This window comes from Arthroderma uncinatum (genome assembly GCF_011692745.1).
Source record: "Arthroderma uncinatum strain CBS 119779 chromosome Unknown scaffold1, whole genome shotgun sequence".
NCBI classification, from domain to species: Eukaryota; Fungi; Ascomycota; class Eurotiomycetes; order Onygenales; family Arthrodermataceae; genus Arthroderma; species Arthroderma uncinatum.
In genome coordinates this window covers 2,613,055-2,630,298 of record NW_022983863.1, presented here as the reverse complement: position 1 = coordinate 2,630,298, position 17,244 = coordinate 2,613,055, and the positions used below count along the sequence as shown (strand labels likewise).

Below are 17,244 nucleotides of genomic sequence, written 5' to 3'. Positions count from 1 at the left end.
GTGTCATCATAATAGAGCAGAGACTCGAGAATCCACGGCGGATGCTATGGACGCGCAGTCCTTCCCATCTCAATATGCCAGATGTCTTCCCGCCCTCATACGAATCCGCCACGACGCGAGATGCATGGGCGATAATTTCACCGTATATTCTATCTACAGACCTATGCTCTACATCACTCGTCTGTCAAGGATGGCACAAGATTTTTGCCCCGCGCTTATGGGGTGCTCCGGCATCACACTTTGGAACTAGAGATGATGCTGTTTACGGTGGGCATACCATCTCCCCCCTACCATCATGAGGTAGTAACATTTATGTTCATCCGAAAAGTCGCCTTGACACGGTTTAGGAGAGTATTAAACATATCTCGACTATGCGTTCGGCAACTTACGCATACCTTGCATTTACCGTCTGCTTTGTCAGAGATATATGGTGAGCCGCCATCGACATGGCTGCATGAATTACTAGAATATCTCCCCAATCTACAGTCCCTACTTGCTTCGAGGCTCCCGTTCTTCGATCATAGGTCTCTTGTCGAATTGGGGAAAGGCGGGAGGTATAATCTCCGGCTCCTCCTAGCTGGACGCGAGCTGAATGCGACATCTGTTGGACTAGCCGAAGGGTTGAAATGCCTCCCAAAGCTGGTGTTCCTTGACCTATCTTATACCACTGCCGCAAGAGACTCTGGAGTTCTGTTTACCCTGAACCGTTTGCGGGATTTACAGATATTGAAACTACGAGGTATTGGGCTACGGGATAATGACATGGAGGTTCTGGTTAGAGCTATCCAAACCCGTGTCCGCCTGCTTGATGTTCGAAACAATCTATTAACCGATCGAGCGCTTAGTCTGCTAGTTCAAATGTGCTTCCTGCCATATGACGAGAGCCAAAGTGCTCATCGTGCAAACGAACACTTTGGCCCCCTGACAGGTGCCTTACTGGCAAATTCTATTGAGAGTGACCAACTTGACGATCATCTTTTGCGGCTCTTTACAAAACCACTCACCGGCCGGTCTGCACTGGAGGAGCTCCCACATGTTGGTGTAACGCATCTATATATCGCAGGTAACAACTTCTCTTCTGACGGACTGATAAGTTTGCTGCAAACAAGGAGGTTAAATGTTTTCGACGCTGGAGCAACGCCTCTTGAACGGGATAAACTTATACCAATATTCAGGAGTCCAGCTGTGCAAGGTCTTAGGTACCTCAAAGTACATCATTCTGTGGTCACGGAGGGCGTGACGTCCAAGAATACCCTAGAAAGTCTGCTCGCCGAGGAAAATGAATCATCGGAAGAAATGATTCAAGCGCTCCTTGACAAACGACCAACATTCTGCAAGGCAAACAGCAATAATATGGATGACCACCCAGATCTTCACCCTTCCAACGTCGCCTATCTTCAAACACTAGTTCTCACAGACATACCAGCATCAGTTCCCCCGTCTTCTCCCATCATATCTTCGCTCACTCGCTTCATCTCTGCTTGCGCTGACGAGTCGCTTCTTGCCTCATTGCAAGCCCAGTCCAATTATTCCCTCCCCCCAGGCCAATACCGCGCCAAAGCAGTACAACAACATGCGAAGGAACTCTTCGCCCTCAGTAGAATCGTTTTAGAAATAACGCCTACTGGGAACCCTAACCGGCCAGAATCGTTACCAACTTGGGCTCCAGCGAGCTATTACCAACGAGACGTGTTTAAATCAAGCACCGGGGATCTAGACACTGAGAATCTATGGGCAGCCGCCGCAAATGACTTTAGTTTCTTTGGCGAGGAAGAAGAAAGTAAGAATGGGCTTCGTCCCCAGGGGCCACGGTCACCCCTGAACTCAGATGAATTACCACCAGCACGGATGGTGGATTTAGTAGCAGCGCTGGCAGCATTCCGAAGAGAGAAACGAGATGGACATAATAAAAGGGCCCAGGATGGAAGAAGCAGGCTACTGACTGCTGATGGCCACTGGGAAGGGGAGGTAAAGATTCTCAGGAACCCTCTCTAAGCTTGACTTTGCACATGTCAACAACTCAAACACACCTTTCTGTATATACTCTCCCTTTAACGGGGCTTTAGAGCGGTTTTTGGCATGTCCAACATGGATATAAAAAGGTAATGTTTGGACAAAAACAGTTTTACCTGTATTGGCCAATTTAATATCTTATCAACATCGGGGAGTTTGTGTTGGGTACAAACGTTATCCGGCCAATTGTTTAAAAAAAATTTAATAATTAAAACAAAGTCATTTCATGCCGGGATATTTCACACATTCGCCGCAGCTCAATCGTAATTTTTGGACTTCCCACCGCCATGAACATGCTGATTGTTTGAAAAAAAGAGGGAGGATAGCTGCTAGATCCTCCGTTCCCCATTTTGCACTCCTCCGACGTTAAAAGGTATTAAAAAGATCTCACATCCTCTATCTATACCTTAGCGGTAGCAGCTTGAGCGGTCTTGGCGGTAGCAGCGGCCTGCTGGGGGTTCAACTTCTTGTTGGAGTCCTTGTTGAATCGCAGTCTTGGTGGTGGGGCACGGTTGCGGCGGCCTTCTCGGGATCGGACACTGTATAGTTGAAAAGATATCATCAGCCATTTTCCTCCACAATCATATTCGGTTCGCAGGATCCATCGTGGATGTGTGATATGCATACCGGACAATCTTTCCGTGGATGGCGCAAGAAACACAGTATTGGAGCTTCAGGTACATCTTTGGGACGGCGTATTTGGTGAAGACGGAGGCGTCAGAGATATCGCCTATAGTTATTCCAGCACATTAGCATTGTATATTTCGATATTTCCATTTCGACATCACTCGGGGTTCGGTTGGAGCGCTCGGGGAGCCACCGGGGGATTCGGAGACGATTGTAACGTACTGACGGCGGCGGACTCAACCATGTTGCGGATGGTGAATCTCTTGATGGCCTTGTCCTTGGGGGTACATCTCGAGCAGTTGGAGCAACGAATTGGCTTAACGTGGCCACGGCCCTTCTTGTTACGTCCGCTACAAGAACAGAAACACGTCAGTTTTTCATCGCGCAGCTAAGACAGGCTGTTTCCACGCTGAAGCCGAAGCCAGAGGGAAAGTTCGATATCTGGATAGCCGGATGCTCTAGATTCGGGGAGTTTCAACGCACTTGGACGCTCGCTTCTTAACCATTTTGAATAACGGTGTGGTTGGCTTTCGCGATTGCGCAAGCCAAGGGACAGGCAGTTAACCGGAGCGAGGGAGGATGGTGAGGTGGTGCTGAGGTGTTCGTCGTTGTCGAGATCTCGCTCTCTTCTTTCGCCCTCTTTCAAGCTATCCCAGACTTCTTCTTGTGGGCTGAGGGCTAAGCGAGTCACGTTTTTGATGAATAAGATATGAGTAAGACATGACTAAGATATGACCAAGCAGTACTCATGTGACTTTGGTCCCGTGACTGAGTCCGTGCTCCTACCCTTTTGAAAACAAAAAAAACGGGAACTTCAAGCGTCGATTTTGGCCTCAGGGAAACCTCCTTGTAGTCCGTTTGTCGCAGCCGGGATCATTGCTCTCGTACCACGGTCAAGCGGCGGGCGAAGTCTACTTTTTGCCTCTTCTCCTTCATAGATCTTCCCTTTTACTTTTCCAAGATGTCGACAACTGGTGGTACCATCCGTAGCCGGACCATGGGTCGGGGCCAGCTCCCCTTTGACCCTAACTCATCGGCCATCCCTCGAAAGGTCGAATTGCCAATTCCTCCAAATGTCTCTTCCGACGTGGGAGCAAGCTCTACATTAAGCTCGAGCAGACAGAAGCAATCTAAACGTGATGAGGTATACTACCATCTGCCGTCTTCCGTGTCCCTCCTGGGGGGGATGATAGAGGGACAAGGGGAATGATTATGTGTGTATATTCTGGTGCAATCTACTAAATGATGTACGAACAGGCCATTAGGAAGAAGATGGAGGCGGACCTCAGCAAGAAGAAGTTTAACCCTTCAAAGGCACGGCACACCCGGAAGGCTCCTCCAGGCACCGTTCTCGCCCTGAAGCCTAGCCAAGCTTTACAGATCAAGCCAAACACCACCGTTTCCGAGGCTGCGCGATTGATGGCCGCGAAGAGGGAGGACTGCGTTCTTGTGACGGACGATGACGACCGTATTGCCGGTATTTTCACCGCAAAGGATTTGGCATACCGAGTTGTCGGTGCTGGCATTCGCGCCAGGGATGTGACAATTGCCGAAATCATGACGAAGAACCCGCTCTGTGCCCGAACTGATACGAGCGCCACCGATGCTCTCGACCTCATGGTTCGCAAAGGATTCCGACATCTCCCTGTCATGGATGAGAACCAAGACATTTCCGGTATTCTAGATATCACCAAATGTTTTTATGATGCGATGGAGAAGCTTGAACGTGCATACAGCTCCTCCCGCAAATTATATGACGCTCTCGAGGGTGTCCAGTCTGAGCTAGGCTCTTCTCAACCCCAGCAAATTATACAGTACGTGGAGGCATTAAGATCGAAAATGTCCGGGCCAACGCTCGAGTCTGTGCTTAATGGATTGCCCCCTACTACTGTGTCCGTGCGCACATCCGTCAAGGAGGCTGCTGCGTTGATGAAGGAGAACCATACGACTGCGCTCTTGGTCCAAGACCAAGGATCGATCACCGGTATCTTTACTAGCAAGGACGTCGTCCTCAGAGTTATCGCCCCCGGCCTTGACCCAACCACCTGTAGCGTTGTCCGGGTCATGACTCCCCACCCGGACTTTGCTCCTACGGACATGAGCATCCAGGCTGCTCTCAGAAAGATGCACGGTAAGTCATATACTTCCTCTTAACCTGTGCATGAGTGATAAAATCTAACGACCGTGCATAGATGGACACTACCTCAACCTTCCAGTTATGAACGAAGCTGGTGAGATTGTGGGAATGGTTGACGTCCTCAAGTTGACCTATGCTACGCTGGAACAGGTTAGTTTTATTCATATCTTTACCTAGGGAGTTCAGGCTAGTTAACGCGTGTTAGATCAACACGATCCAAACCAACGAAAGCGAGGGCCCTGCCTGGAACAAGTTCTGGCTTTCGATGGACAACGAGTCAGATTCGATGGTATCTGGCAGTCAGCCATCGCACCCTCACCGATCCCTGTTGAGCCCAGACCACAGAGGCCACACCGTTGATAGCGTTCTTCCCAACGACTCCGCCTCTCATCACGGAGGGGAAGATGCGCCTGTCTCTGAAATACAGGAACGTCAACCGGTAGAAGAGAAAGTTGATCCTTCTTTCCCATTCAAATTCAAGGCCCCAAGCGGTCGTGTTCACCGCCTCCACGTTGACCCATCCGCTGGCATTGCGGAACTGGTCCAGAACGTGGCGTCCAAACTTGGAGCCGAGGTCGAGAGCATCGGCGGCCTAGCTGTCGTTGAGGATGGAAAGCTAAGCAACACCGGATTCGCCATGAGTTACTTGGACAGTGAGGGAGACACCGTTTCCATCACCGCTGACCAAGATCTTGTCGATGCTATTACAATTGCACGCAAGGCAAACCGAGACAAGGTTGACCTATTTGTCCACAGCCCGGACTCTACGCCAGTGCTTACCAAGGAGCCCGAGCCAGTAGCCGCAGCCAAGGCCGTCTCCCCGCCTGAGTCTGTCACCGTTGCGGCCGAGGAAGAGAACGCCCATAGGGAAGAATTCGCCAGTAGACCCAGGACCCTGACTCAGTCTCAAGTCCAGCCGTCGACTGACCAACAGCTCATCAACGGTATTCCGAACGAGCTCATCCTACCCGGTGCTATTGTCACTCTTGCTGCCGTCATTGTCGGTGTCTTTGTGTTGAGCCGCGCAGGTAGACGATAGAACCTCCCCACCATTGCCGATGCTATAGGATTTTTCTTTTACCCCCCCCTGTCACAGCTACCAGTACATTTCCTTTGACCAAAGATTTCCTGCCTCTTGGATACTACGCTGGTAGTATATCGCTTGACCTCTTCTTTCCTTGGCCGTTTACCACCTGTTACTCTAGCACCTGGACTTTTAGCACGCACAATATTTAAGATATCCCCCTTGTAATTCCACGAACCTCTAGCTAGATGAAAATAGATTCTCCTTCCTATATTCCTTTAATATATAGCAGTTTGTTGACAGCAAACCAATCAAACGGCGCATATCGACTATTTAGGACTAGCCCCGAAGATAACAAAAAAAAACACCAAAAGAAAAAATAAAAACGAATTTTGGCTTCAACGCAGAAAATCATTAGTTAAACCACCCACCAACATCCCACCTCGCACCCCTTCGCCCTCACTCCTCCACGTCCGCTGCCGAACGCAAACATCGCTCGGTTCGTGCTGTCGCTGCACTTGAGCTCCCGTTAGCACTCAAAAACGCCCGACCAGGACGTGTGGTGGCTGCTTGAAAGGACAATAGGGCGTTGCCCGTCACCCCTCTCACCTAAACGCCCACCAAGACTGGCCACAACGTCAGGGATCGCGACCACCCCGATTTCGACACAACAGCAATACGCTCGCCTCTCCTCGACCAGCGCGATTAGCCAGCCTTTCCTTTGACAATCAGGAGAGGGAGACAGAAGCTAGACTTGTTTATTCTGGTGGCCTGGCGACCTGTGCGAGCACGGTTGATTGGATAGTCGTATCAGTCTCTTATCGGGCGTGATAAACAGAAGCAGGATGTCGGTTCTACCACAGGAAGTTCACACGGCGCTGTCGCAGCTGTTACTGGCCCTTTCGTCTGCCGATAATAATGTTCGGACCCAGGCAGAGGAGCAGTTGAACAATGAGTGGGTTCAGGGCCGTCCAGACGTGTTGTTGATGGGCCTGGCAGAACAGATACAGGCGTCCGAGGATACAAATGTGAGTACACTTTAACCACGACGACGACGATTACATCGAGCCTGCGACGACATGGCTGGACCGTTCTCCACGCGATCTATCTCGAACGAGGTTGAAGGTGCTGATTCTCTGCAATATTCCTAGACACGGTCATTTGCCGCCGTGCTTTTCCGACGTATGTCAGCCAAATCGATAAAAAACCCGACCACTGGCGACCCCAGAGAGCTCTTCTTCAGTCTTCTCCACGACCAACGAGTGGCTGTTCGACAGAAGTTGCTCGAGGCTTTGAGCGTTGAGAGTTTCGCCCCTGTCCGGAATAAGATTGGAGACGCAGTAGCAGAAATCGCGTCTCAATACTCAGACCAAGGTAAGCTCTCCGCACTTCGGCTATTGCCTTTGCAATTGCGGGATACACAGGGTTGGACTACGTTATTTAAGGTCGATATTTGGTGTTAATTACCGGGAATTCAGGAGAACCATGGCCAGAACTTCTAGGCCTCCTCTTCCAGGCTAGCCAATCTCCAGTTAGTGGTCTCCGCGAGACTGCATTCCGTATATTTGCCGCTACCCCAACGATTATAGAGAAGCAGCATGAGGACATGGTCCAGGAAGTCTTCTCAAAGGGATTCCAGGACGATCACGTTTCCGTATGTACAAATGGCCGTATTCCCATGAAGTTAACCCATCTGACTCGAGTTACAGGTCCGCATCTCTGCAATGGAAGCATTTGCATCGTTCTTCCGATCAATCAGCAAGAAGACGCAAGCCAAGTTCTTCGGAGTCGTCCCTGAACTACTGAACACGATCCCACCATTGAGGGAGGGAGATCAGAGTGAGGAGCTGTCCAAGGCATTTGTTGCCCTGATGGAACTTGCGGAAGTCAACCCCAAAATGTTCAAGGGTCTCTTCAACAAGCTCGTGAAATTTAGTGCCAGCGTTATCGGAGATGCGGACCTGTCTGAACAAGTCAGGCAGAACGCTCTTGAACTCATGGCTACTTTTGCCGACTATGCGCCATCCATGTGCAAGAAGGATCCCACCTATGCACAAGAAATGGTTACCCAGTGCCTTAACTTGATGACCGACGTCGGCCAGGACGACGACGATGCGTCTGAATGGGGAGCATCCGAGGATGTAAGTGGTTTATGTTACTGCTTTACTCATACCACCGCACTAACATCTTAACTCAGCTTGACCTGGAGGAAAGTGATAAGAACCACGTTGCTGGTGAACAGTGCATGGACCGACTCGCCAATAAGTTGGGAGGACAGATTATCCTTCCCATTACCTTTAACTGGATCCCGAGAATGATGTCGTCCACATCATGGCGCCACAGACACGCTGCTCTCATGGCCATTTCAGCAATCTCCGAAGGATGCCGTGATCTGATGATCGGTGAGCTCGACCAAGTTCTCGCCCTGGTCATTCCAGCCCTCCAGGACCCTCATCCTAGAGTTCGCTTCGCCGGATGCAATGCCTTAGGCCAGATGAGTACCGATTTTGCTGGCACTATGCAAGAGAAATACCACTCTATTGTTCTCGGCAGCATTATCCCAGTTCTCGTCTCAGAACACCCTCGCGTTCAGGCACATGCTGCCGCTGCTTTGGTGAACTTCTGTGAAGAGGCAGAGCGCGCTGTCCTCGAGCCATATCTTCCAGACCTCCTGCAAAACCTCCTCCAGCTTCTCCGCAACCCCAAGAGATATGTGCAGGAGCAGGCTCTCTCCACCATTGCCACCATTGCAGACTCAGCAGAGGCCGCTTTTGGCCAGTTCTATGACACGTTGATGCCCCTTTTGTTCAACGTCCTCAAGGAAGAACAATCCAAGGAGTACCTTGTTGTGCGTGCGAAAGCCATGGAATGCGCGACTCTCATTGGTTTGTTTTGACTTTCCTAACACTACTTGAATAATTGAGACTAATATCCCTTTAGCATTGGCTGTTGGCAAGGAGAAGATGGGTTCGGATGCCATTGATTTGGTTCAGTTGCTTGGCCACATTCAGCGTAAGTCCCTGATAACTCTGTCTGTCCACCAACCGCCGCCTACTAAACTATCTGGATAGAAAACATTACCGAGCCAGATGACCCTCAATCCTCCTATCTCCTTCACTGCTGGGGTCGCATGTGCCGAGTGTTAGGGCTCGCATTTATTCCATATCTTCCTGCTGTTATGCCTCCATTGCTTCAGGTTGCTGCTTCCAACGCAGATGTCCAAATTTTGGAGAATGATGAGAGCCTTCGAGACGTTGAGCAAGACCACAACTGGGAGCTGCTCCCATTCAAGGATAAGATCATCGGCATCCGAACCAGCACGCTCGAGGACAAGAACACTGCCATCGAGTTGATCACAATCTACGCCCAAGTCCTCGAGGGTGCCTTTGAGCCATATGTGGTTAAAACTTTGGAGGAGATTGCCATCCCCGGCCTGGCTTTCTTCTTCCACGACCCCGTTCGGGTGTCCTCCGCTAAACTTATCCCCCGTCTTTTGAACTCCTACAAGAAATCTCATAACGAACAGTCCGCAGAATTCCAACAAATGTGGTCTACTACCTTGGTTAAGATCATCGAGATCCTTACTGCGGAGCCTTCCATTGACACCCTTGCAGAAATGTTCCAATGCTTCTATGAATCTGTGGAGGTTGCGGGCAGAAACTGTCTTACTCCTCAGCACATGCAGGCATTCATCGAAGCTTCTAAGAGCGCTCTTGAAGATTACCAGAAGAGAGTACAGAAACGCCTCGAAGACAAGGCCGAGCTTGATGATCCCGAAGAGGATGCCTTCTCATTTGACTATGAGATGGAAGAGGACCAGAACCTCCTAAGCGACATGAACAAGGCTTTCCACACTATCTTCAAAAACCATGGTCCAGCATTCCTGCCCGCCTGGGAACAGTTGCTCCCATTCTATAACTCCTTTGTCACCAGCGAAGACCCCACACAGCGACAGTGGGTCCTCTGCATCATGGATGATGTTCTTGAATTCTGCGGCGACCAGTCGTGGAACTACAAGGACCACATCCTCAAGCCATTGATCGACGGCATGCAAGATGAGAACCCATCCAACCGCCAGGCCGCCGCTTATGGTGTTGGAGTTGCTGCCCAGAAGGGTGGAGAAGCGTGGAGCGAGTTCGCCGCCGCTAGTGTTCCAATGTTATTCGCCGTAACCCGCTTTGCTGATGCTAGGTCGGAGGACCAAGTTTTTGCTACTGAAAACGGTTCTGCCAGTATAGCTAAGATTTTACACTTCAACTCCAGCAAAGTTCCCAACCCTCAGGAAGTAGTGGACAATTGGATTGATACTCTGCCAATCGAAAATGACGAGGAAGCCGCTCCTTACGCATATGCTTTCCTTGCCCAACTTATTGACCAGTGAGTTCCCTAGTCCTCGGATTATCTTTTCGCTGTGAGCAATGAATCTAACTACTATGTTCTTAGGCGAAATCCTTCTGTTCTCGCAAAGGCTGAGAAGGTATTCACATCTATTGTCCAAGCGCTGGAGGCCGAGACCCTCCAAGGCAACATATGCAGCAAGGTTGTGGAGGCAGCGAAACAGTTAGTGGCTGCGACTGGCGTGAATGCTGACCAGATCCTCAACATTGTCCGCCCAGAGAATCAGCTCGCGGTTCGCAGACACTTCCAATGAAGATACGGCTTTTGATACCTTTCAACTTTACCCCCATTCATGTTATTCCCCATTTTGCACCATCATTGTCCCCTTTTACCCCACCGATTACCGGATATCATCAACACTAAAGCCTTTAAAAATGTGTCATTGTGCACTCTTGATTTCATAATCTTAGATAGAAAGCAAAGTGTCTTTACCTTTCTATGTCCTGTTCTGTTTCCTTTGTTTCTTCATTGACTCCTTCAACGGCATTATATGATCATTTCCTTCCTCTACGAACACCTCATATGGCCACACGTTTAACTAGGAAATTAAAGAAATGCGATGAATGACATAATCACCTCCCCCCCCCTTATTCACTCCACGAGTTTTATTGTAGTGAACATCACTCTATATGCGAGGATGGTGTATTTACCACTATCTGAAATTCTCTTGCCTCAAGGGGGAGTGGTGGTAGATATTGGAGCCCTGACTGAACAAAATCGCAGTGGTAGTTGCCTCCGTCTGCTCCTATGGACTATCCACTCGTGTGACAAGACGGACAGTTTTCACTCTCAAGGTTATCATATTTGGGAAGCCTGGGGTAGAAATAGTTGATATTTTTAAGGAAAACTTAGGTATATCCTTCCACGGGAGCTTAAAATCCCTTCTATAACCAACAAGCAACGAGATATAACAAAAATGCCGAAACTGGTATACCTTTGCCAATACAAGCGCAAAAATCAATACAATTTGGAATGAAATAAATAATCCAATATCTCTATCGGGATTTGGCTGCAAGAAGGTTCAACGCGCTTCCAGCGAGGATGAAGCCACATTGGTCCTTGCTCAATGTATGCTTAACAGGAATGTCGATAGTCTGTCCGTTAGATTTCTTGGTCGCTTTCAGGGTGACCTCACCTTGACCACCGTTGTTCAGTAGATCCCAAAGGCCGACAGTAGCGACCTCATCACAAGCATCGATCTTATCGTAATCAGCCTTGTCCTTGAATGTCAACGGCACAACACCTTGTTTCTTCAGGTTTGTTTCGTGGATTCTGGCAAAGGATTTCGCAACGATTATTCTTCCGCCTAGGTATCGAGGCTGCAATGCGGCGTGTTCTCGTGCACTTCCTTCTCCGTAGTTATCTTCAGCCACAACGAGCCACTGGCTGCCTTCATTCTTCCATTTCTCAGCCAGTTCTGGAATGGAATAGGTCTTGCCGTCAAGATCGTAGGCAACGTTGGTTTCGCCTGTAGCAGCATTGATGGCCCCAATCAGGGTGTTGGCTGAGATATTAGGGAGATGACCTTTATACTTAAGCCATGGTCCAGCTGCAGAGATGGTATCGGTAGTACACTGGCCCTTGACTTTATAGAGGACACGAAGAGAGGAAAGGTCCTTAGTTGGGAATGGCTCAAATGGTTCAAGGAGAGCGAGACGATCGGATGTAGGAGATACTACAACCTCAGCGGATGGGTCTGGGGTAGCAGTGGAGGGTTGGAAGTCTGGGTTTCCAGCGGCAAACCCGGCCGAAGGAAGGTCAGAGCCTACGGGAGCACGGAATTTGAATGACTCGCCGCCAGGGGTGGTTAAGGAGTCAGTCATCGGGTTAAAGGTAGTCGATCCAGCATAGGACATGGCCGTAACGATCTCTGGAGAGGCGAGAAAGTTCATCGTTGCAGTGTTACCATCATTTCGACCTCGGAAGTTCCGGTTGTAGGATGTAAGGATAGCGTTCGATTCACCCTTCTTCACTCCATCTGTACGTTTCCATTGCCCGATACATGGGCCACAGGCATTTGCAAGTACGGTACCGCCAGCAGAAGAAAATGTGGATAGAGTTTGATCTCGCTCTAGAGTTGCTCGAATTTGCTCGCTTCCAGGAGTGATGAAGAAATCAGCCTTTGGACGGAGCCCGGCTGCGGTAGCTTGCTTGACAAGGTCCTCCGAACGGGTCATGTCCTCGTAAGAGCTGTTGGTACAACTGCCAATCAAGCCAGCACCAAAAGTCTCCGGCCATTTCTTTTCACGAACCGTATCAGCAAAAGCTGAAAGTGGCACGGAAAGGTCCGGGGTGAAGGGCCCATTAATATGTGGCTCCAGAGAGGACAGGTCAATGGTTATAAGCTGGTCGTATTCGGCACCTGGGTCCGCTCGAAGCAGGTTCTGGGGCCCAGAGGATGCGATTTCCGATGCAGATTTGGCTATTTCGGCACGGTCCGTAGCTTGTAGATATGGTATCATGCTGGGCGAGAATGGGAAGAGTGATGTAGTAGCACCAACTTCTGCGCCCATGTTACAAATAGTAGCTAATCCAGTGCAGCTGAGCGTTTCCACGCCTGGGCCGTGATATTCAATAATGAATCCAGTTCCACCACGGACGGTAAGCTTGCCCGCAAGGTGAAGAATGATGTCCTTTGGAGATGCCCAGCCGCTGAGAGCGCCTTCAAGGCGTACACCTAGAATCTTAGGAGCCTTGAGCTCCCAAGGAGCATCTACGAGAGCATCAACTGCATCAGCACCGCCAACGCCAATGGCAATGGCACCCAAACCACCGCCGTTGGGTGTATGGCTGTCGGTTCCCAGCATCAACAGCCCAGGTGCAGCATAGTTTTCTAACACAGTCTGGTGGATGATTCCAGCACCCGGAGGCCAGAATTCGATTCCATACTTCTTTGCAGCGGACTCTAGAAAGTCAAAGACCTCTTTGTTCCCCTTAATGGACGCTGGAAGGTCGACATCAGCACCTTTCTCTCCCACGATCATATGGTCACAGTGGATGCTAGCCGGTACTGCTGTCGACGGGAGACCACAGGACATGAATTGTAGAAGGGCCATCTGTGCAGAAGCATCTTGCATAGCAACTCTGTCTGGCTTGAGCTTCAAGTTGGCCTGGCCTCGTATTTGCTTGCCATTCTGCGTATCCGTGAGGAGTGACTCTTCAACATTGTCGAGATGGGAGTATAGGTTCTTCTCGGCGAGAGTCAACGGTCTCGACGCGCCCAGCACCCTCCTAACCTCGTTTAATTTGCTGAGGATCTTGGGATATGGCGGAGAGCGAGAGGAAGCTGTAGATGAGGATGTGACTGTAGCTAGGCCGCGAGACCATAGCCCAGAGCGCCTGAGAGGCGATCGCGTGAGCTGTAACTGCAGGGTTAGCGATAGCTCTTCAAGGAGAGGCAATTGGACGATGGACGTACCGTAGACCCAGCTGCGCAACGCTGACGGAGAATCTGCGTCGCCATGATGGCCTCCTCGGACAGATTATACGGTTTACTTATGGCGATTGTCGAGGGGTGCAAGATCGCAATTTATCCTCCTTGCCCGAATACTTTTCTTTATCTCGCACACTATTGGCTGGATGTAGCTAAAAGTCTAAAACATAGTCCATCCCGACATCGGGCGCTTTTTTTTTTAAGTCGAAGAGCTTCATTTATTATTATTTTGTTCGACGAGAAAAGATCAAGCACTCGTCTACGGAGTATGTATGTGAAGTATGTGGATATATTAGGGATGTCCAGGTGAAGTCGGGCCCTGGGATAGCTTGAGTTTTGCAAACATGTTCCAACTGCTTTTCAAAGGGGGAGAAATTGATCATCATACACGGCATAGACGAAGACAAAAAAAAAAGGTCATATCAACTCGTAACCCAACACCTAAAGACTAACATGGGATGATCTGGTGGTATCATGTTATGATTCTAACCTGTCCAATGCGAATCAAATGGTTTCCCTCTTTCGCTTCATCACGGCTGCGGCGGGGTTGCCTCCTCAGCATCCGCTCGTAGGTCATAGCAGAGGTCATAACATTCTGCGAGAAGCTCATTGACGCCCCCTTGGCCCTCGGGGAGATCGGTACCAATATAAAACTTGCCTTCGACTCGCATGTTGTCGATAGAGTTGAGCTGTTCAGGTAGTTAGTACCCTTGCCACCGCTTACAACCAGAGGTAGCTAACTCACCTTCATGCTATATGGATAGAGCTCCCTGGCATTCGAGACGCCTCCTGATTCCTTAACCTCTATTAAACATTTCCTCAACGTCTGCAGTTGATTATATATTGGTAATAGAGCTTCAGACACTGGCTCGGAAGAAACAAGGAGACCATATATTAATGCATAACTCCGTCGAATGAGATATAGTAGAGTCTATAGCTGCATTAGTATAATTCCTCGGTCAAAAGAAGGCTTCACTGGAATGAAATCCCTACCCGTTGCGCATGAAGATCTGCTGGCTTCCCAGATGAATCCAAAAAATTCCCATCAACTCGGCACTCATCGATCTTGTTTAATTTCCTTTGATACATATAGAGGTCTGATTCACGTAGTGACCATGCATGTGTCATGGACAAACGATCAAGTTGATTCCTAATCTCAATAAGTTGATTATAGTAGTTCAAGAAATCTTCGTTGACTTTTCCTTGTCTATGTGAGCGTTAGCAAGACACCTTGGTTGGCAATAAACACGCATCTTACCGTTCAAGTACGATATCGGACCATCTAAAGCATTTTTCTAGAAGGCCTTTCACTAGTTCTTGACCAGCCGGGATGGATCCATCAGCAGCAACAAAATTGCCGTCCACCATTTTTGACTTGATCCCATTTAGCTGGTCTTTGAAACCAAGTACCTCCGAAGCCGAGAACTAGATATGATGTTAGAAGTATAAAACAAAAACATATAGAGAATCACCGTCACAGAGGTATAATTTCAATCCCATACCTTGGATCGTGTATTCGCCGCAGAGGTAGATCTTAATATGGAGACGAGGGTTTCATGTGTTGGGGTGAGTTCGGGAGAGAGTAAGGAAAGCTCATGCTGCAACTCTGCTAACTGAGAACGACAGGTCTCCAGCCGGGTCTCTAAAAGCTTCAGTAGATGCGGCGAGTATGTATCTTGTCCGCGTTTGATGTTGCTTTCCACGCCATCGAGTGTTCCGCTTATTGAATCGAGATCCTTCTGGCTGAAAAATGCTGCCTCTTTAAGGTGGTCCAGTAGACGCTGAATAACCTGTTAACGACTGTCTCGGTAGGAGGGTATGTATCTTATCATTACCTTAATTGTAGAAACCATGGAATACCTAGTAAATAAGTGGGTTAGCCGTTGTTTACATTAGGATGGATCTCGAATATACATACACTGCCGGCGCCTCGTTGTTCTTCCCAACTGTAAGAAATAATAACGAAATTAATTGAAAGCAATCATCCAAAACATTATCAACTAGTGTCATCAAAAATATTAGTTCCAAAAGTGGCTCTCTTGACGGCAATATCAGACTGGCAACGCAGAGCCGGATACTGACCTCTGTTTTGAGCTATCTTTCGGCCAGAGCGGAGCTGATTCAATAACTGTACCTGCTCAATGGCCTGGTCATAGAAGGGAATAACATCATGAGACTTGACGTATGTAGATTTATCCTGTTTAATGAGCACTAGACCATCCCGTATAGTCACCAGCCGCTCGAGTATGGGCTGCTCGTTCGGGTCAACCGGAGCGAAGACGGCGGGGGAATCAGCCATGCTTGCAACTGCGTCCTCGGGTCTCCGGGCGTATCAGGTATGGCAGAGGTGGTTCTAGATGCTGGCTCCGCTGCTGCTGCTGTTCGACTATGTATACTGCATGCATCAAGTAAAACGCCCTCCGCCGGCTTTTTTTCCTTCTGGCATCCCAAAGTCGCTCCTGTATCTCCAATTGGCGGGGCCAACACGGGCATGTTTGCACCCCATCCAACTTGTTTGTCTTGTTTGTATGTTGTTACCTGTTGTTTGTTTTGTTTGTCTTGTTTGCATTTGGAGGGATTACCACGTGACTTGAGTTCAGAAGATGGACGCACGGGCCAGTCCCGTGACCCGGTAAGCGAGCTAAGTTTGCACACAGAAAACAACTTTGAAGGAAGTTCGCTGGCTTCAACATCGCATCGACGACCTTCAATCCTCAACAGAGATAGTTTCGCATCCGTCGGATATCCCTTGCACAATGTCTTCCGCCGAGCTTGCCGTCTCCTACGCGGCCCTTATCCTCGCCGATGAGGATATCGAGATCACTGTGAGCGCAGACCCGGATATTCCACCTCTTCTTGATTGCGCCGCGTTTGGCAGTCAAATATTATATACATAACCAGGCACGAACGTTTTGGCTGACGGTGTAATCTCCTAGTCCGACAAACTCCAGTCCATCCTCAAGGCTGCTGGCATGACCGATGTCGAGCCCATCTGGACCTCCCTCTTCTCCAAGGTATATTAGATGCAACCATATCGAAAACCACACGAGTGTGCGTGGATGATGGGATAGGATGCTAATTGGAACTTTCTATGCGGAATAAAGGCTCTTGATGGCAAGAACTTGAAGGACCTCCTAGTCAACGTTGGCTCCGGTGGTGGTGCTGCCCCAGCCGGTGGCGCTGCTGCTGCTACCGGCGGTGCTGCCGCTGCCGACGCTGCCCCAGCTGAAGAAGAGAAGGCCGAGGGTACGTGATAATATCATCCTGGCTTCAAGCTGCTTCCTCCGGAGTCATCCTGGTATTCAGTTTCACTAACGTATATTTTCCCATGATATAGAGGCCGAAGAGTCCGACGAGGACATGGGCTTCGGTCTTTTCGATTAAGCGGCTTCTTACGACTCTTTTTTTCCCTTGTACCCATATTCACAAAAGATGGATGCACAACACGAGGCGCTTGCGGGAACGGTCGTGCTACCTACTGCCGGGTCGGAATCTTTTAATAGAAACCAGTCATTGGGTGGCGCAAATACCTTCTGAATGAGAGATATTGTCTTTTTCATCGATTTTACCATGTGTCATGTCGTGATGAAAAAAAAATTCCCAGCTGCCAGA

General features: G+C 49.3%; 7 protein-coding genes across 7 annotated transcripts; 4 read left to right on the top strand and 3 right to left on the bottom strand.

Annotated features, from left to right (window-relative positions):
* Positions 1 to 858: 858 nt before the first annotated feature.
* On the top strand, positions 859 to 1,995 carry GIQ15_00799 (leucine Rich Repeat domain-containing protein; the record flags this gene model as incomplete). Its single annotated transcript, XM_033548216.1, has 1 exon — positions 859 to 1,995. One exon carries the CDS (start codon positions 859 to 861, stop codon positions 1,993 to 1,995), a length of 1,137 nt encoding a protein of 378 aa, XP_033409167.1.
* Positions 1,996 to 2,413: 418 nt separating this feature from the next.
* GIQ15_00798 (40S ribosomal protein S26) lies at positions 2,414 to 3,146 on the bottom strand (the record flags this gene model as incomplete). The annotated part of the gene is made up of 4 exons (XM_033548215.1): positions 2,414 to 2,552; positions 2,641 to 2,743; positions 2,863 to 2,990; positions 3,124 to 3,146. The coding sequence occupies 4 exons, from the start codon at positions 3,144 to 3,146 to the stop codon at positions 2,414 to 2,416; spliced, it is 393 nt and encodes a 130-aa protein (XP_033409166.1).
* A 455-nt stretch (positions 3,147 to 3,601) lies between these two features.
* Positions 3,602 to 5,816, top strand: GIQ15_00797 (CBS/PB1 domain-containing protein; the record flags this gene model as incomplete). The annotated part of the gene is made up of 4 exons (XM_033548214.1): positions 3,602 to 3,784; positions 3,898 to 4,771; positions 4,833 to 4,927; positions 4,983 to 5,816. The coding sequence occupies 4 exons, from the start codon at positions 3,602 to 3,604 to the stop codon at positions 5,814 to 5,816; spliced, it is 1,986 nt and encodes a 661-aa protein (XP_033409165.1).
* An 830-nt stretch (positions 5,817 to 6,646) lies between these two features.
* On the top strand, positions 6,647 to 10,452 carry GIQ15_00796 (importin subunit beta-3; the record flags this gene model as incomplete). Its single annotated transcript, XM_033548213.1, has 8 exons — positions 6,647 to 6,829; positions 6,953 to 7,175; positions 7,280 to 7,455; positions 7,511 to 7,942; positions 7,999 to 8,686; positions 8,742 to 8,813; positions 8,873 to 10,178; positions 10,245 to 10,452. 8 exons carry the CDS (start codon positions 6,647 to 6,649, stop codon positions 10,450 to 10,452), a joined length of 3,288 nt encoding a protein of 1,095 aa, XP_033409164.1.
* Positions 10,453 to 11,194: 742 nt separating this feature from the next.
* On the bottom strand, positions 11,195 to 13,662 carry GIQ15_00795 (aconitate hydratase; the record flags this gene model as incomplete). Its single annotated transcript, XM_033548212.1, has 2 exons — positions 11,195 to 13,558; positions 13,618 to 13,662. The coding sequence occupies 2 exons, from the start codon at positions 13,660 to 13,662 to the stop codon at positions 11,195 to 11,197; spliced, it is 2,409 nt and encodes an 802-aa protein (XP_033409163.1).
* Positions 13,663 to 14,162: 500 nt separating this feature from the next.
* On the bottom strand, positions 14,163 to 15,931 carry GIQ15_00794 (uncharacterized protein; the record flags this gene model as incomplete). Its single annotated transcript, XM_033548211.1, has 8 exons — positions 14,163 to 14,321; positions 14,378 to 14,436; positions 14,769 to 14,839; positions 14,891 to 15,057; positions 15,135 to 15,413; positions 15,468 to 15,492; positions 15,551 to 15,578; positions 15,715 to 15,931. 8 exons carry the CDS (start codon positions 15,929 to 15,931, stop codon positions 14,163 to 14,165), a joined length of 1,005 nt encoding a protein of 334 aa, XP_033409162.1.
* A 457-nt stretch (positions 15,932 to 16,388) lies between these two features.
* On the top strand, positions 16,389 to 17,016 carry GIQ15_00793 (60S acidic ribosomal protein P1; the record flags this gene model as incomplete). Its single annotated transcript, XM_033548210.1, has 4 exons — positions 16,389 to 16,457; positions 16,569 to 16,646; positions 16,737 to 16,878; positions 16,970 to 17,016. The coding sequence occupies 4 exons, from the start codon at positions 16,389 to 16,391 to the stop codon at positions 17,014 to 17,016; spliced, it is 336 nt and encodes a 111-aa protein (XP_033409161.1).
* Between the last annotated feature and the right edge of the window lie 228 nt (positions 17,017 to 17,244).